The 18,987-nt window shown below is 46.1% G+C and overlaps 1 protein-coding gene across 1 annotated transcript; it reads right to left on the bottom strand.

Annotated features, from left to right (window-relative positions):
- Positions 1–229: 229 nt before the first annotated feature.
- Positions 230–1,953, bottom strand: LOC115054888 (POU domain, class 3, transcription factor 3-B). The gene is made up of 2 exons (XM_029520270.1): positions 742–1,953; positions 230–328 (listed from the first exon to the last, which is right to left on the bottom strand). The coding sequence occupies exons 1-2, from the start codon at positions 1,951–1,953 to the stop codon at positions 230–232; spliced, it is 1,311 nt and encodes a 436-aa protein (XP_029376130.1).
- Positions 1,954–18,987: the final 17,034 nt, after the last annotated feature.

Raw genomic sequence — 18,987 nt, 5'->3', positions numbered from 1 at the left:
GTGGTGGTGAGGGGGTGAGGAGGAGGAGGAGGAGGAGGAGGAGGGGGGGGGGGCGATTCAGTCCCATTTCTAAATATACAAAATGCCTGCTCCTTTGTTTCTTCAATCAAACACAGGATAATGAAGGGGGGATTTTTTTTATTATTATTATTTTTGGAGGGAGTTGAGAAAAAATTATAATAATAAAAAATAAAAAAAAACCAACACTGGGTTTCCTCTTGGTGTGTTTTTAATGCGCCAAAATTACCTGGTGGAATGAACTTGTGGTTGTCACCCTCTGGTCGCTCGCTTCACTTGCATCTTTTAAGTAATCTACTAAAAAATGCCCCTGAAAGAAAAAAGCAGAAGGAACCTTTTAGGTTAAGACATTTTTAGGGCCTGGAAAAAAAAAATCTGAGGGGATTTTGGGAGGAAAAAGGGGGTGGGAAGGTTGTTGTTGTTGTTGTTGTTGTTGTTGATGTTGTTGTTGTTGCTGTTGTTGTTTTTTTTTTTTTTCTTTCTTTTTTTCTGGTGAAAAATAGATAACACATTTGCAGTCTTATTCATATTCCCTCACAATCACAGTATCAAAAAAAATTTGGGGGGCTATCCTGGCCTGGATAGTCTGTGTTTGTCTGTTTTTTTTTTGTTTTTGTTTTTAAATCAGTTTAATTTCATATAAAATATTCTGGTGTGCTGTTTCTATGTTTCACTGAACATTCTTTTGCAGTCCATGGAGGGGGGCGGTGTTTCTGCACTCACATTGCCGACCTGAGAGTACACATCCTCCGGCGTCTGTGCCACTCCTGGGGGCGTCATCCGTTTCTCTTTTTGTCTCCTATTGCAAAACCAGACTCTAACCACCTCCTTCTCCAGCTGCAAGTTGTCCGCCAGCGAGCTGATCTCCTGGGCCGAGGGTTTGGGGCATTTGAGGAAGTGGCTCTCCAGAGCCCCCTTGACGCTCACTTCGATGGAGGTGCGCTTCTTTCGCTTCCTCCCCTGCGCCGCGATCTTGTCGATGCTGGTGGGGCTGCCGGTGGACGAGTCGGCCTCCTCCAGCCACTTGTTCAACAAAGGCTTCAGCTTGCACATGTTTTTGAAGCTGAGCTGCAGAGCCTCGAACCTGCAGATGGTCGTCTGAGAGAAAACGTTCCCGTACAGGGTGCCCAAAGCCAAGCCGACGTCCGCCTGCGTGAAGCCCAGTTTGATCCTCCGCTGCTTGAACTGCTTGGCGAACTGCTCCAGGTCGTCCGAGGTCGGCGTGTCGTCGTCCGAGTGCTGGTCGTGGCTGTTGACGCCGCCGTGGTGCTGGTGATGCGGATGCTGGTGGTGATGGTGGTGGTGGTGGCTGCCGTGGTCCAGATCCGGGGTGTCCCCCCTCACCAAGCCCGGGTGCACCAGGCTCTGGCTGCCGGGGCTCAGCATCCCGTTCACAGTGAAGCCCCCCGGCTGGGAGTAGATCAGCGACTGCTGCTGCTGCTGGCCCCCGGATATGGAGTTAATGTGAGCCGCAGTCGTGCTACCCCAAGCCCCGGCGTGAGTCTGGTGGGGGGCTAAGTGGGGGGGCCTGTGGTGCAGCGCGGTGCCCGTGTGCAGATCGTCTCTGCCGGAGTTTTTCACGTCCTGCTGCTGCGGGCTGCCCGTCATCCCGACGGGGCTCGACGACCAGGGCGAGCCGGCTTCGGCTGCTGCCACCGCGGCCGCCGCCGCCGCCGCCGCGGCGTGCGGGAGGGAGGTGACCCACTGATGGGCATGGCTCAGCATGTGGCCCCCGTTGCTCGCTGCCATCGCGCCTTGCATAAAGTCACTCTGTACCATCTTGACCGAGGGGTCCCCCCTGTAGCCCCCAGACCCGGAGGTAACCGCAGCGCTGCCCGGCTGCATGCCACCACCCCCGGAGTCAGAATGCACGATGGAGCCGGACGATAAGATGCTATTGCTGGGCAGATAGGGATTGGAAGCCGCGGTGGCCATTCCGTCAACCCTTATGAATATGTTTGTGGATAACCCCCCTCCCTTTTTTACAGTCACTTCTTTCGAGCGGGCAAATTGTATCTCATGAATTATTCAAACTTTAAAAGTATGGGTAGCTTTTTGGCAAATACCATCGAGGTGCGTAAAAAAAAAAAAAAAACAACGCCAAAAGCTTTAAAAAGCGGCGTCAGGAAGCTGAATAAAATCCGCATGTATTTACAACATCCTAGCTGCTGAGCTGGATGTGCTCCGATAAAATCCCAGGTTCTCTCAGAAGCCCTTTGAAACCATGTGCAGTCCGCTTAGAAAGTTTTGCGCTGGGATGAAATTGTGAGCATTAAAATTCAAAAATACAGGAGAGAGAGAGAGAGAGAGGAAAAAAAAGAAGAAGAAGACAGAGTTTGTCCCACACAAACTTTTGGAGGTTGCAAAAAAAAAAAAAAAAAAAAAACAACAACAAAAAACAAAAACAAAACAAACAAACAAAAAAAAAAGAGCCTTGCAAATTCTCCACAATGTCCAAAGTCCCAGTTTATGTCCCCTCTGGATGTGAAAAACATGAGCAGAGTGTCCTCAGTTCTTTTGTAATTCAGTCGGCCGGATTTCTCCTGGCTTTATTCTTTTCTCTCTCTTCTTTTATAGCTCTGTGGAGTCTCTCTCTTTGTTCTGTTTTGATGTATATAAACCTGCCAAACCGCAAACTCCCGTTGAAGTACAGTCCGGCTGAACAGTGTCGGCGCTGCCTGCGAGACTCCGCTCTCATTCGCTTGTTCTCTCTCTCCACCTCTCTCTCTCTATATCTCTCTCTCCTTGACAGGCCGTGAAGCCCCGCCCTCCCCCCCCCCCCACCTCCTCCATCATCCTCACCCCTCCCTCCTCCAACGCGCGGATGTTTACCCCGTGCGTCCCCTCTGATTGGTTACCCGGGGTGTGATTGGCAGCTCCTCGCCAGTCCTTGCTCCGGGCGCACGAGCCCTCCTTCCGGCTGTTCCGATTGGCTGGTTTTTAATTGCAGTCCAAACAAAACGGGAGGGGGGGGGGTCGGTAGTAAACAGCACCGGGGTGAGGGGGGGTAAATAAAGGCGGCCGGTGCCCTCTGACCTCCGGGATGATCACCATCACTCAGGGACTTTTATTTTGTCACCTGGTTTCCGGTGTGTTGATGCGGAAGTGCACCTGTCTGAGAGCAGAGCAGCCTCCTTCGTCTTCTTCTTCCTCCTCCTGACATAAACGTGATGCTACAACAGCTCCAGCAGTCTGATTCACCAGGAAGCAAAAAAAAAAAAAAAAAAGTTTCAAAGGAAAACACCCCTCCCTGTAAATGCCCCTCGGAGGGGCAACACGTCCTGGTGCAGGGGCAGCTCGGCTCCTCAGCAGTTCAGGCACAAAGGTTGCGGGGATGCTTCCGTGCGGAAACGCCGCACACAGGCAACCTCACTGAAGCACAGTGAAAGAGGAAGTGGCAGCCAAAACAAGGGCAAATTGAGCAGTCCTTGGGATGGGGGGTGGTGGTGGTGGTGGTGGGGGGGGGGGGGTATATGTGGGGTGGCAGTGCTGTTTTAAAACACACACACACACACACAAAAACAATCCAGAGACATGTGCACCATCCCTGAAGATGACCACATCTCCCCACAGATGAATGGGGCCTTTGTGGATGCACCCATGGAGGGGGGGGGGTAACAAGTGCCAGATATATAGCTCCCACTGCTGCCATTGGTGGAGCAGCGCCTGCTGAACCCACCTGGCCGGGGCGCGGCGGTGGCAGGTGACTCCTTGAAGGGATTAGCAGTGTTTTGTTTCTGCATGTCACGCCTTCAACCTTCTGAGCTCTGCCAATCACAGCGGACGCAAACAGTTTATGGCAAAAGGGATTTACGGACAAATATAAGGCAGTGGAGCTGTGTGCTCCGTGCCAGCCCCCCCCCACCCCATTCCTCTTCCCATCCCAGTAGATTTAATTTGGACCGGGCTCAAAACCGAGGGAGCCTCGTGGATTTGTTTACACTGAATAGGCAGGCTGGGGGCCAGAGCCGTGGGGCCCTCTATTCATTAATATACAGTGAGGATTTCTGTCTAAATTACTGCTGTTCCATCGCTGCACGCTCTGAAAGGGCGTCTCAGAAACGTGACACCCCGGGTACACATTCAGGGAAGAGGGCTCCTCACACAACATCACCCCCTGAAAATAAAAAAAAAATGAAATACACACAACATATAAAAGGAGCTGCAGAAACACTCCTCTCTGATATATGATGTGTTTATTATTTATTTACTTATTATATAAATATATATATATATTAAAAAAAGGTCCTCAGGTTCCCTGCTGGGGGGGGGGGGGTTCATTTATTTTGTATGCACAAAAAAAAAAGGAAGAAAGACCGAAAGAAAGGGGGGAGAGGAAAAAAAATCATCCCCAAGTATAACAAGAGACGAACAGTTAGTGCTGATTTTCATTTGCATAAATTTTCATATATTTTAGTGAAAATAATAGCGGGAGCCGAGGAGGGCTCCTGCTCAGTTGAGGCAGAGGAAAGAAAATCTTAGGGAGCACCGAGTCGTAGGAAAAAGGAGATAACCATTTTCAGACAACATGTGAACGATGTGAAGATACTTCCCGTTCCTGGACTGAAGGTAAGTCAGCAGTTATCGATACGGATTCCTCCTCTTTCCTTTTTTTTTTTTTTTTTTTTTTTTTTTTTTGTTTGAGGTGGAGAGAATGTGGAGAGTTTATGGCGCATTTCTGCACAGTGGCTGAGATCTGCTGCTGCTGTCTTCTCCACCTTTATCTTCTGTAACTTATATTTAAATCCCAATTATAAATACGCGTCCTCCCCCCCCTCCTCCAACCGAATGCGTAAAAATCATTACGCGCGCCGCTCGTTGCTTTTGCGCACCAGTTTTTTTTTTGTTGGCTTTTTATATAAATAGCGGGCAGATGGATAAGCTGTGCTGTTTTGTAGTGAATGTCCACCGGAGAAAAGTGCAATCAATCACATTTTAAGCAGGCAGAGAGGGAGAGAGAGCGAGAGGAGGGGGGAGAGAGAGAGGGAGAGAGAGAGCTGCTCGGTTAAATCCTCAGGAGGGATCGAGTAGGCAAGTGCAATATGAAATTCTTTAATATAAATCGATACCACGCTGCAAAGTTTGTTTAAAGTTTATGTGCAGCAGCCTGCCGACTCCTGAGCTGCAGACAAAGCCTGTGGCTCGGACTGGGATGAGTGCTGACCGGTTCCTTCTGTTTTTGGTTTGATTCGATTAGATTTTTTTTTAAATATTTATTATTATTATTATTATTATTATTTATTCTTTCTCCTCTCCTGCTTTTGTTTTGGAGCAGTTCAGAAAAAAGTCATTTTTTAGGAATAATTTGATGAGTGTGTGGACGGTTCTTCCTGTCTGTTCTCACGGGTTAACTCTTCTCCTTCTTTGATGGGATGCATGTCTGAGCCCTGCTCTTGGTCGCCATGGTGAGCCCATAAAAGGGGGAAACACTGGTCGCATTAAGCTGTATGTTTGTGCACTGAGGTCGGGATGAAAAGGCTCGGTGTCCCGGGCCAGCAGCTCCGGTAACGCGTTACAGTAACGAAGCAGTCTGACATCTCTGACTTCATCCAGGTGGTTTTTTTCTCCAATACAACTGATGACCTGGGTGACTGCAATTTTTTTTTTTTTTTTTTTTTGACAGCAAACTAGTTATCGCGATATTTTCATTTAAAATGTTCCAATTACGAACACTTCTGTTTGGAAATGATGCTGTTTATTTGTATATTTATAAACTGAGAGAGAGGACGGAGAGGGGGATTGTTTTTTTTTTTTTGGGGGGGGGGTTAGTGTCTGCTGTTTAACGTTAGCTCTATTATTAAAAGAAAAATGAGGAAATAAATAATTAAAAGAAAGCATAGCTGCCACCAGGTGTCGCGCTCACTGGGGATGCAAATATGTAAAAACCTTCACTGCAAAAAAATAAAAATAAGAATTACAAATATATAAATACACAAGCTGTCCATCTTATGGCCATTTTAAAAGCTTTATCATAATAACTAGTCTTAGTTTATTTCACATTAAAAGTCTGACCCTTCTTCTCATTTTAAGCAAAATGTTTTTGAAACCAGCACTTTTTCTTTTAGGTGATTAATCCTATTAATGGCCGGCTTGTGTATATTTTTTCAGCACACTGGGGTCGTTCTTATATCTGACGCTGATGGCGGGTTGGAAATTAAGACCTGCAGGCAGGAAATGACTGAATGGGGAGAAACAGTGTCACATGTGACGCTGATCTGAGGCACCTTTCTAATGCCTGCTCCGGCTAATATTATTTCATACACTTGTCCAACCCTCAATCCCAGAGGCGATTTAAATCAACTTTATTTAATTATCCAATTTTTTTAAGATATCCCACCCTGATTTTATTGCAGGGCCGGACTCACACATGTATTGTGATGATTTCCACAGGAGCTGCTGGTATTGATCAGAGCGGGCCTGTGACAGCGCACCGCTGGTTGATATGCAAATGGCGTTTGATCAGATAGGCCCTGCTCGCTGTAAGCCAGTCGCCATAAGTCTGAGCCAGCATGTCTTTGTGGAAACATATGACTCGCCGGCGACTTTAAGAATTATTAGCAAACGAGGGGCTGGGCAGGATTCATGAATCATCCCAAGAAATAGTGCATTGCAATTTCTCTGCATGCTTGACCGTCAATGTAGTGTTGCACCATGCAGTGTTAATCTTCATCCTCCTCCTCCTCCTCCTCCTCCTCCTCCTCCTCCTCATCATCATCAGCAGCAGCAGCAGCAGCAGCAGCAGCAGCAAGGCATCAAAGCAGCACCGTGCGTTATTACTCTGCATTATGCACCCATTCTGTCATGGTGTAACAATGACGGTTATTGGTAGCAGGAGGGAGCAGGAGGCCATTTATTTATTCCTCCAGGAGCAGATTGTCTAATTTATCAAGACGCTTTCTTGAACTGGCTTTTCCCCAGCCACAAGCCAAATCTATCACAGGCATGTCTCCAGACAGAGCACTGCTAAACAGACATTTAAATGTGCGAGGCATGTCGAGGTGAGAAGGGAGTGGTTCAGCCGTTTTAAAGGTGATTAAATTCATATTTCTAAAAACCAAAACAAAAAGAATCTAAATAGAAATAGGATCCGATTCATGGTGGGGGGGTAAAATAAAAATGTCCACCTGGAGATGATCGCGAGACAAAAACAGTGAAAAAATGTGGACAGTTGTGTCTCCCCCATAAAACGTCCTCGTGCTCTCATCACTTTGATTCTACTTTCCACAGACACCATAAACTCTTCACACCTGACATGCAGATTTATGACGCCCTCAAAAAAAAAAAAAAAAAGCAGTTCGAGCCCGGTGCAGGAGCACGCAGCTTCCCCTGGTTACAATATTCAGATTAAATTGATGCAATTCCTGCCGTTTTAATTATAGCCTACTTAAGTCGCCTATGGGCTACATAATTTATTTTCTTCCCTTTGGTCCAGTCACTAATGCCAAACGACATACGCTGAGTGCGTCTCACGTCAGGCCGAACCTTGATTTAAAGCCGAATCCAACTTGGAGCACTTACATGATAATGTAGCTACTATACCGTTAATTAAATGGGCTACGCTGAATATCAGTGTAAGCATTAAACAGGCCTTCAATTTAGGACACGAATGGGATTTTTTTTCTCTTCGCCCATTCAAACGAGACAGAGACACTTTATTAATATTCTCTTAATAAAGGCCAATATAGAGTTAGATACACCTCTTATTCCACTGCATGGGGCTGGTAATTGCCCCGCGTTAGCAGCACAGCTCTGTGTGCCTACAGCTTGTAAATGGGCTGACATGCAGGTAAAGATTTTATGTTTGGTGTTATCACAGGACTCTGCTCATTTCACCATGAGTCATGGCTCAGACATGTATCAGCACCGCTGCCATTGATCTGCAAGTGGAAATCAATTGGGGTGTCATAATTTGGCTTTAAATAGGGTTCTGTGGTGAAACAAAATAATTAGTTCAGGACATGGGGGGGGGTTAAAGGGTAATTTATCATATTTGCATTTTTGGCTTTCGTTGAAATTATTTACCAGATTTTTTTGAAGCAAAGAATTAAAAATAACAATTTAAAATAACCCTTCAATTGGACAAAATGAATGAAGTTTATATTTGTGGCTTGAGCAAATAAGCAACAGATTAAAATGAGTCCATCTTCCTCAGGTAACTCATAAAAATAACTTCGAGGTGCAATTTATTTAGAAAATTAATGCCAAAAGCTGCAGAGGTGTGCCTTTTTTTTGCTTGTTTGTTTTGTTTTATTTTGGTGAAAATGTGACGCAAAGGAGGCAGAGGGTTCATCCAATCCATAGGCAGGTGTTTGTTTGGCACGCACACACAGACACACACAGACACACACATTATAAAGCAGTAGTGGCGGCTGGTGAGGAGGTGAGTGACGGGGGACAGATCAGCAAAGATAGGATGAAGTGCAGCTTTCTGAGTCAGAGGGGGGAGTAAAGAGAGAGAGAGAGAGAGAGAGAGAGAGGATAGAGGTGTGTGTCTGTGGGGGGGTGCTTTGTCTGTCAGTCTCCAGCCTCACCCTACCCCCCTTCCTCCTCCAACCTCTCATTGGGTGTTGGTTGCCTCACAGTGTCAGCCACATCCCTTCTCTCTCTCCTCTCTGTCACACATTCACACACACAAACACACAAATGTAACACACATCAGTGTGGACACGCACGTCTAATCACCACCCCTCACCTCCAGCAGCAGCAGCAGCAGCAGCATCAAAACAAACCGTGTTATTGTGTATGCAAATCAGTAGCCGGACACGCTGGTCTTTTTCTGTTCTATTAGACTGTTAGACAAACTAATCAGGAATGATACGGAGTTATTAAGGAGAGTAATTAATAAATACAGTAAATCCACAGGAAGTCACATCCACAGACGTCCGCAGCAGTCGCTGCGTTTTTGTTTGCTAAACAGTGGCGTTCCCTGAGGATGGAGGAGGGAGAGAGAGTGGGGTGGTGGTGGCGGGTTGTGGCACCTCCCTGCCCAGGATTACATTAATCAAAGTATTTATTTCCCTCGGGGAGCCAGGCGCAAATCACTCCAAATCCCAGTAAAATTGGATAACAGAAAAACGGGCGCACCTCGGGTAACCCGCTCTCCTGCTTTTTCTTTTCTTGTTTTGTTTTGTTTTTGTTCATTTCACCAACTTAATGGATCCAGTTCTATCTAACTTTGAGGAGCAGAGTCTTTGGAAAAAGGGAGGGAGGGGTGGTTGCAAAGCTATAGGTACTGAGGCCTTTGAGAAGACAAACAACATAATTGGATGGAAGCGAGCGCTCTGGTACAGAAATAAAAAAACAAAAAACAAAGAAAAACGCCAACACGAACCACGTCCCTGAGAGGAGTGACTCTCTGTGATTCCCCCGGCGGGGCTAAAGGCACGTCTGGGTCGCAGCCAGCAGCAGGAAAAACTGGCCTCTAAGATCTCCCATCTGCGATAGATGCATCAACCTCCAAGACCAACCGGCCTCCGCCGCCGCTGCCGCCTGCTTTCTCTGGGCTTAGTCTGGTCAATCCATCGCAAACCCGACAAAGTAGTGAAAACAACAACAACAACAAAGAAATCCTCCCCCTCCAGATACCGTCTTTGCAGTATTTGCTAAGTAATTACGTGTGATGTTTGGGCAAAGCCCGCGTGGCTAATAAATCTGCAAATGTTTACAGCCAAGCTGCTGCTGATAAGGCAATAAATACGGCACCTAATATGCTGCCTATTACAGGTAATGCAAATAAAATAATAGGGCTGTAATTTTTCCTCACGAGCTGCCGTGGTGGTGCCGCTGCCTCCGTCTGTGATATTCATGAGGGAAATGGGGAGGAAATGTCGTCGCTCTGTCTTTATGGGCGCCGCGTTGTAGCGAAAATCCAACGGCGCTGCCTTCGTCCCAATCAGGGATGAATGACGGCCTCGCCACACAGCTGTGTGCTCTGCACGTTGCTAGCATGTATGAGCTGAGGGGGCTCTGACCCAGAGCCAGGCCTCCATCTACGACTGCTCCACCTGTGGATTTCTGGTTCGTACGCAGAGAGGGAGACAGCACGTGGTGCGATCCACCTGACGACCGACATGATGTTTGGATTCTGGACGCGACTTCCATTCGTTCATGTCTGATATGAAAATAATCGAGAATTACACCAAAAACTCAGACCTGACTGATTCCTCTTTAAGAAAACTCCTCGAACTCTCTTGACATTAATTTCTGTAAATGTTATATTCTGTCGTTAAGCTTGTCAGATCAATTTGTGCTTAAATGGCTCCATCAAAAGACGATAATGTGACATTTACCAAAACTCGAGGAAGTCTTTGTTATGTGCTTTTCATACTATGTGGAAATGAATGGAAAACAACGGCTGCCTGGACCAGTTGGAGGGAAAGTGTTTAGAGTGACGAAACGCAGTAATGTGATTTACAAAACGGCTGGCTGCTGGAGCAGGCTCATTGATTTTCATATTTATAGACGTGAATGTAAATAAAACACTAGTGTGGTCCTTTGTGTGTCCCCGGGCCGCACTTTGACGACACTTTGTGCTGCACTGCGTCGTCAGTGAACACGTACGAGTGGCCGGCTGCAGACTGAAGGCGTGTACAATAATGGCGGGCGACTCTTAACTCCAGAGCCGGGCCCTGGCTGCTGGGGTGACACGTGCTGTTTGTACGAGAGCTTGTGTGGTCACGTTCGGCGGGGAAGTCTTGATTCATGCGGGTATTATGTGCGCCGGACGCTTATGGCACCTCTCCCTGCTGCCGTGCAGTCAGGCCCATTTGTTTGGAAATGGGTTTACATACATCTTCTTCTCGATGACTCTCTCTCTTCCCCTTCCCCTCCCTGGGCTTACAGCTCAGACACACACTGGATTAACTGGAAGCTGCTAACGTGCAGCTACATCAGCTGAAACAGGGGCCATTTAGGTGATGCAATCCAGCCTGTATGTTGGAGGCATTTAGCTGTGCTTTTACACGCACTCGTCTGTTTTCATACAGCAGATTCCCATTTTCACACCGTCTGACCTTCATTCTTTGGTTGTAATGTGCACCACCTAATATCGGCCTAATTAGCGGTTGGTAATAATACACACAGTAACGAGCGCTCGAAGAACTGCAAAGGCTCTTATTTCTAATTGCAGCTAGTTGATTTTGAGGTTTTACTTTTTAAGCCCTTTGTTTTGGCTCCAGCTTTGGCTTCTGCACCAGCTCAACCTCAGATACTGAGACAAACCTTGCCTTGGCAGCAGCCTGGTCCAAACTCAAAGGCCCTAAAAACATATTCCTGCCAACACGGGACGCACAATTATCTGCTGAAGTGAAGGTTGGACTGGAGGATTTGTGTGCTTTGCCAGGCCATGTGGTCAGACCACATGAGACAGATCAGCTGAGCTTTTGATTGTTAAACTCCTCACACCATGAAAAAAAAAAAAAAAATAAATAAAACTGCTGCTTGTTTAGTCAAAAATAAAGATGTTTTTCATGTTTTAGCCACAATTTTCAAGGTTATTTCAGGCTTTACTAACATTTGAGAGCTTTTAGATTGCAGTGCAGAGTGCAACAATTACCTCGGTGATCTCCACAGATAATTTTATGAATTTGGTCGTAATTTTGAGGTTTTTCTTTTTCACGTTCGGACATTTTACTGTTTCTTATGAATGGATTCTACAGGAGAAATGAGCTTGTGCTAAACTAGCCTGCTGGCTACCTGTGAGCATCACGAGCATGTCGGTTAGTTTATGATTTGTAAATATGATTTAATATTGCAGCTCCTGCAAAAATTTCTCTGTAGGGCTTTGATTATTCTGTCCATACATCCTACCTCCTTTCCCTTTCCACACTCCTCCCCCTCTCCCCCCCCTCCGCCTCCCTCCGCCCTGATGTGAGCGTCACAAAGGCTGCTTTCAGGCCAACGCACGCCGGCCGCCGACCCCTCTGAGCTCAGCAGCAGGCCTCGGCACAGACGAGGAAGTCGTCTACACCACTAAGACCAGAGACTCTTATTCTCTTCTTCTAGCGACCTCTTTCCACTGTTAGTCTGTCAGAGCTTGTTTTTTTTTTGTTTTACTGTGAAGGGGAATCATTAGCTTGTACAAACGATGACTAGTTGGAAGAGAATTAAACACAATGCAACACAGACTGGAGGACAATGGAACTTTGTTGTTCAACCATGTTGGAAAATTGCCTCAGCATGGACTGTCAAGTTAAATATCCCTCTCAGCTTTTGGCTTTTGGTTGTGCTCTGTCAGGACATCATTCCAGGAAGTGATGTTGACTGTGTGCGAACATGTGTACCGAGCATACTGTGTGTGTGTCTGTCTACATTTGTTGCCTGTTTTGGTGAGTGTTTTCTTGAAAAAAAGAATAACAGGGTTTGTTTTTAACCGAGCAGCGTCACATTTAATCTTTTGCTGCCTTGGTATAAACAGTTTGCACATTAATTGAAAGGTGGTGTCACATCCAGCACGTCATGCGCGGTCAGTTTGGGACAGAACACATTCTTATGGCAGCTCGTGTGTTTGTATTACTGCGTACTGCCTGAAACAGTTTGGCTCCTCCTGTGGATGTCTCCATTGTCAGAGCAGCAGAAAAGACTGCGAGCTCCAAATCAAGGTCTTCCACAGGGACGCCTCTGTCGTATGACTGAACTTGAGATAATGCCGGGTGTCATGTGAGACGAAATTACACGCAGCACGCCTCAACGCTGCGCCGCGCATCGTGCTATTGTCAGACTGTAACCTTCGGATGGGAGGTGTGAGACGAGAACTTAGCAAAGCATGGCCGATTCTGTGTGTGTGTGTGGGTTAAATTCAGCCGTCCCCACCGCGCCGCTGTGTTTGTCATCAACCTTTTCAGATTAGCGGCCCACAAACACGAATCCTCCCAACGACGACTAACACACGTCTCAATGCGTTGCCGATATCTGTCGCACACATTTATCTGAGCGGTCTTCCTCCAGCTGAAACTAAGAATGACACTGTTACATAACGCCACCTGCTTCTCCCAGAGATCTGACTGCACGTCTGATAGTCTTCAGATAAAACGCACCCACAGGACCTGTGATCCATATTCTGATGCTTGAATATGTAGTTTCCTGCAAAATGTCACATTAATGTTTTCACACAGCCAGTCTTCATATGAATCTACAAACCAAGTCACATTACAGCCACGTTCATACAAATAACCCAGAGGTCATTTCTTTTAGCTCATCTAACCACTTAGGAATCCGTATTTTCTGCAGAGACCTTCTGTCACTCAAACAGTGCAGTTGGCCTTATTTTGTCCTCTTACACTCATTTTCTGCTGCTGGCATCTGAGTTTTTTCGCTGTCTCCCATTGTGGCTTCTGCTAACAGTTCTTCTTCTTCTTCTCCTTCTTATTCCAAACAAAATGAGAATGCAAGCGTGGAAAAAGCTGCCAGACGCAGAGGTGTGTTCAGCACAGCAAATGGAAAACGCTTTCATGAGCTCACGAAAGGCCACGAAATAGTCGGAAGACTTTGACAAATATTTGCAGAAATGAGCCAGAGGCTTTCTGAGCAAATATTTTGTAGTTCTTACGTAGTTTTGTGTAGCTGTAGAACTAATCTGAACTTTCCCTTCAGTGTAGAAATAGTCCCAGAAGAAGACTGTGATAAAAATATCAATGAAATAAATGAAGAATGATTTCATTCAGTTATCTTTTTTCTAAATATCCCCAGAACCAGAACGACGTGTGTTAGTGGGCTCTTCTTTCAGAGAAACAGGAGAAAAAGGAACGTACTCACCACTCAGGTGTTCACAGTCACCTTCATTCAGGGTCTGTCTGCTCCCCGAGTGGACCAATCAGAGAAGAGTGTGAGCAGCTGTAAGGGGGCGGGGCTAAAAGTGAAAAAAAAACAAAACAAAACAAAACAAAACACGTTAAATCAACAAAATCACACAAATAACAAAAACTACTCAAAGAAGAGAAGTGGGAGTAGACTTATGTCTAAAATAAGCTCATCTAATTCAGTATCTGCAGCAGGAACATGCTCTGCTACATGATAAACACCAAAGGGGCCTGTGGTTGTTGTGCTAAATTGTACGATTGGAGCTTGTTGTCTGTGATGGTGTTTAAATGTTGTGCGACTGTTTTGTTTTTTAGGAGCGTGGCTGTCTGACTTTTTCTTTTGTTTCTTCCTCTTTCAGGAGAGCCACAGTCCCCTGGTACCACACACACACACACACACACAAACTTTCGTCCTCCTGTCACATCCCTCCTTGCCCCCCCTCATCTATCCTCCCTGTGATGCACAACCTCTAGAGGTAAGGGCCTTAGTTAGTGTGTGTTTGTGTGTGCGTACCATCTCTCTCCCCCAGCAGAAGCGGACACGCCGTCTCCCCAGCTTCCGTTTTCCTCTCTACGCCCGCTGCTGGAGTATTCACGCTTCAGGCTGTTTTCTTTGAGAGAGAGGGAGAGAGAGGGAGGGAAAGAGAGTATAAAAATATGCTAATGCTATTGTTGAAGCGCAGAACGAAGGAGGGGGGAGGTGGTGGTGGTGGCGATGCTCCTTTTGCACCCCACTGCCGCCACCACCATTGCTGCTACTGCAGGGAGAGAGAGAGACAACAGGCAGGATATTAAAAATGTGCTGAAAGGCCACCATTATCTGTTCGACCTGGACCTGAGGCCTTATTCTGGACACACACACACACCCCTTCATCCTGGACTGGACCCGACCAGGATCCATCCTGCTCTCCAGACTTACGCCCTGAAAGCAGTAAGGCAGTCTGGGCTGGATGTCCTTTTGTTGTCAGTGTGAGGACAGTAACGTGACGTTAAAGTAAAGGAAACTGCGGAGACCTGACGTTCTTTGCTGTCCCACAGTGCAGCAAATGTAGGAGCTCCAGCTGTAAAACATTAGACAACAGTTGTGTCCACTCAGCGCTTCAGTCTGCAGCACAGTGAGATTTAGGACACTTAGGAGCCATCTTCATTTTTACACCATCACCACCAGGTGTGATGTCACATGACACCGCTGGGCTGTTCGCAGAAAGTGGTGTATTTATTTTATCACTCAGTGAAATCATCATGGAGCAGCCAGCGGCTGGTTTCTTCTTCATTTCTTGGATATGTACGTTTTGTCCTGGATTTGAACAACTTGTGTTTGTATTATATGGATAATGTATAAAATGAATATGAACGGACCTCCTGACAGGAAAAGAAACGACTAACAGCAGACGACTGAACACAAGATGTATTGATTTCTGTTCATGTTTACGTTTCTCATGTGACCGGTTCGGTATGTGAATGAGTTTTTATCTGCTGGAAGGGAGGAAGACAATCACACAAAGCAGAAATAAAACACACACACACACACACACACAGAGAAGGAGAGTGTAGCCCTGTGAGAGTGGGAAGCACATTTGTAAAGCCCTCACGCTCTCAGGAAGACTTTTTGAAGTGATTATGAAGACAGTTCAGATCAAAGGATTTGACAAGTCTGAGTGTGCGCCAAATATGAGGCCGGGTAATCACACTCAAGCCCCTCCATACAAGATGGCAGTGGTCCCCCCAGCTGCTTTGCAAATGTAATGTGACACTTACGGATAAACAGATTATCAAGGAATGGAGGGGTGGGGTTGGGTGAGGGGACCAAAGAAGAAGAAGAAGAAAATAATATATATACATATATATCGTCAGCTTGTGGAAATTAGAGGGAGAGATATAGTTTATTTAATGAACTCTGGGGACGGGGGTGTCAGAGAAATGATGATTAATTCTCCACCGCTGATACAGGTCTAAACGGAACAATTTGGGAATATTAGTGGGAACATTAGATGATGAGGCAGTATTTCTAACGCTGGTTTGGTCGACTTCAGGCTCCGGAGACTGTTTTTTTTTTTTCTCTCCTTCCTTTCTCTTTTCCTTCACTAGTTATTATAGATTAATCCATAATCCTCAGCAGCTAAAGCATTTTTGTCAGAGAAGCTCAGGGATAGAGGCGGTAGAATTTTTTATTTTATTTTTTTTTTTTTTGGAATATATCTCTGTTCCTGCTCATTTCCCTTCAGCATGATGTCACTTTGTCACGTCTCCCAGTGAAAATACCAGATATAGTGTTTCATAAGGTATTTTGCCGGAGCTGAGGTGAAACTTATCAGTTTATGTAACCACAAATGTTCTACATCGTGCACACTATTTCATTTTTTTTAACCATAAAGTATTGTGTTCTGAAATTCAAACAGAAATGGTCATAATGTGTTGAAATGAATGTTTTCATGAGCAGAAACTTTTTATTAGCGGCAGAAAAACTTTGACTGTGTTTGACTTTTACATTCTGAACAAAGAAGAGGACTCAATCTGTGGATCAGTCTTCCTGTATGATCTTTACAAGATCATCCACTCACACACAAAAAAAAACTGGATTAACTAAAGAAAGTTACAAACAGGTTTGTGTTCCTCTCACAAAGAGCTTGATGTGTTCCTTTGACAATGTGGGACTGAACTCAGCCTGATAATGTACGCTCATGAGTGTCTACAGCTGTTCCTGAGCCTGACTTCCTGCCTTCACCGTCACAATAAAAGCAGATCAACACAAGCTTTGCTCTCTGTCTGTTTTGTCCTCAGTTACCTCTCTGCATCGAAAACAAAGACCTCCACTTTAATTGTGCGAGGTGATTAAAGTGGTCCTGGAGTGTCTCACTCAGAGTCACCAAATGTCCATTTGTCCAGTCAGTGCGTCTCTCTGTCTTTATCTCCGTGTCTCTGTGTGCGTTCTGAATGACCCTTGTGGCGAGACAAACGTCCCTTTGAGGGCGCGTGGACAGATGGACGGCCGGGACGACTCAGCGACAGACACAGAGGACTGAGGCTTCAGTGTAGCCGCCGCCACGTGGCCTGAATCCCCTTTCATATCCGAGACTTGTCCACTTCCTGCCCGCTCCTCCTCCCACCTTCACACACATCAAACCGTGATGCGGCACACGGCGACGGCGACACAGACGGATTTGAGGACGGGATTTGCGTTTTTGAGGCGTCACGGGGAACAAGATTGGGCTATTTCCCAACAATGACTGCTTTCAAACAGCTCCTGGCCTTATTTATATATAAATAGTTTGGGTTTGGTTTATTTGCAAATAAATGCCAAAAGCTGACAAGAGCACAGAGACAGAGGCAGAAATACAAACTGCGCGGTTGAGAGAAGAAACCCCACGGAGCTGATAAAAATATCTCACCCCAAAAGAGAAAAGAGGGAAACAAAACAAGTTCACCAGCAGAGGCAGAGGTGAATTTGTCACAAAACAAAATAGTGGCAGAAACTGATACGGAGTGGCAACCAAGACTTGCTTTTGCATAGAAAAGAGGCGAGGAGCCATTAATAATCATTCAAAAACCACCTTTCCTTTTGAATTGGGCATCTTCAAATCCTCAAAAAACAAAAATAACACTGTCTTATTGGACATAATTCTTCCTTCCTCCCTTAAGCTCTGCATAGAAACAGCAAATGTGCCTGTTAACAATGAATCGATAACGTTTCATTAGTCTGTAAATGCATCACTAAACCAACCTAACGGCTTTTATATAGAACTATAATACAGTGACACAGCTGAACCTTCCTGCTCCTCCGGTTCGATGTGTCAACAAGAGGTGTCAATTTGATTGGTCAGCGCTGAGGGCAGACGACTATTGACTGGCTGATCATTAGGAGAGCGCGGTCCGGTGGGAGTATCATGGCTGACACCGTTAACACCGAGCTCCGCCGTGTCGACCGCTCTTTAACGAACGGCCATCAGCCGAGCGGATAGGCCTGCCGATTGACCCGCCGGCTCCCCGCAATCCCTTACTGCCAGGCTGAAGTGTGAGTAACAGGCTGTGGTGTGTGGGGGTATCGATCCCTGGATGAGACACTGGGAGGTGAGACAAGTTTACAATCGGACTGAGAGCGATTTTCAGGATGTCAAAGGCAAAACAGAGAAATGAGAGAAATGCAAAAGGAAACAAATTAGGAATCCTGATTGTTGTTATTTATTTGGACTCTGCGATGAGTTAAATAAATAAAAGCCCCAAAGCACTCTGCTCATGCTTTATGATCGCAGCCTAGCAGTCCTTAATCCTTAATGTTTCTTTAATGTTTATCTAAACTCCATATTAGTTCACAAATTTTCCCATGATGCTCTGTTTGGGCTGCGCCGTTCGTTCAGTCAACCCATTACACGCCGAGCATCTCAGGAATTTGACCGTCGGCCGGTCGGACGTCTTCACAGCGAGACTTGGCAGAAGTACAAGTCAACAGAAGCGGATTGGTTCAGCATCGGCCTGCCTTCTGGGGTGCCTGACCATAAATCTGTGAAGAAACAGCCTTCTAGTATAAGATGACAGCTTTGGCCTGCTTCGGCTCGGTTCTGCGTTGGAATATCAGCTGTCCAAACAGAGGAATATTCAGCAGGTCATTCTACGTACCAGTGTTTTCAGTCCAGTAAAAACACAACAGTGTTGTTTTAAATGAAATCTGGTGAGTTTGGGAAGCGACGGCGTTCACAAAGGGAAGTGTCAAAGCCGGGGACATTTTTCATGACACTGGGGGAAGTGAGGTACGGAAATAGCAATAACCACACGATGAAGACAGCCTGGTGTGTGTGTGTGTGTGTGTGTGTGTGTGTGTGAGGGAGAGCGTGGCAGGCTCTGATCAGAAAGTGAATGAGCCATTTCACTGGCTGCACTTCTCCGCTCTCTCTCTCGGAGGGGAAGCCCGAGCTGTGGACAGCAGTGGAAATGAGCTCGGCCGTGCAGTAAGTGTGGTGACCTCGTGGCTAACCCCTCGCTGCTCTCCACCACTAAACGATGCCTACTGTATCCTGAGGAGGAGGAGGAGGAGGAAGAAAGAGCCTAATGTTCTCTCATCAGCTGATTTGGAGGATCTGGATCTGCAGAAGTAGACAAACTATCCATTAATATTGTGAATGTGTTCACAACTTCCAGAATCAAGATGGCTTTCCTCAGCTTCTTCCGACAGCTTCCC

Source organism: Echeneis naucrates, chromosome 2 (genome assembly GCF_900963305.1).
Source record: "Echeneis naucrates chromosome 2, fEcheNa1.1, whole genome shotgun sequence".
In the NCBI taxonomy this organism is placed as follows: Eukaryota; Metazoa; Chordata; class Actinopteri; order Carangiformes; family Echeneidae; genus Echeneis; species Echeneis naucrates.
Note: the sequence above shows the minus strand (reverse complement) of the source record. Positions and strands in the feature narration are given on the sequence as shown.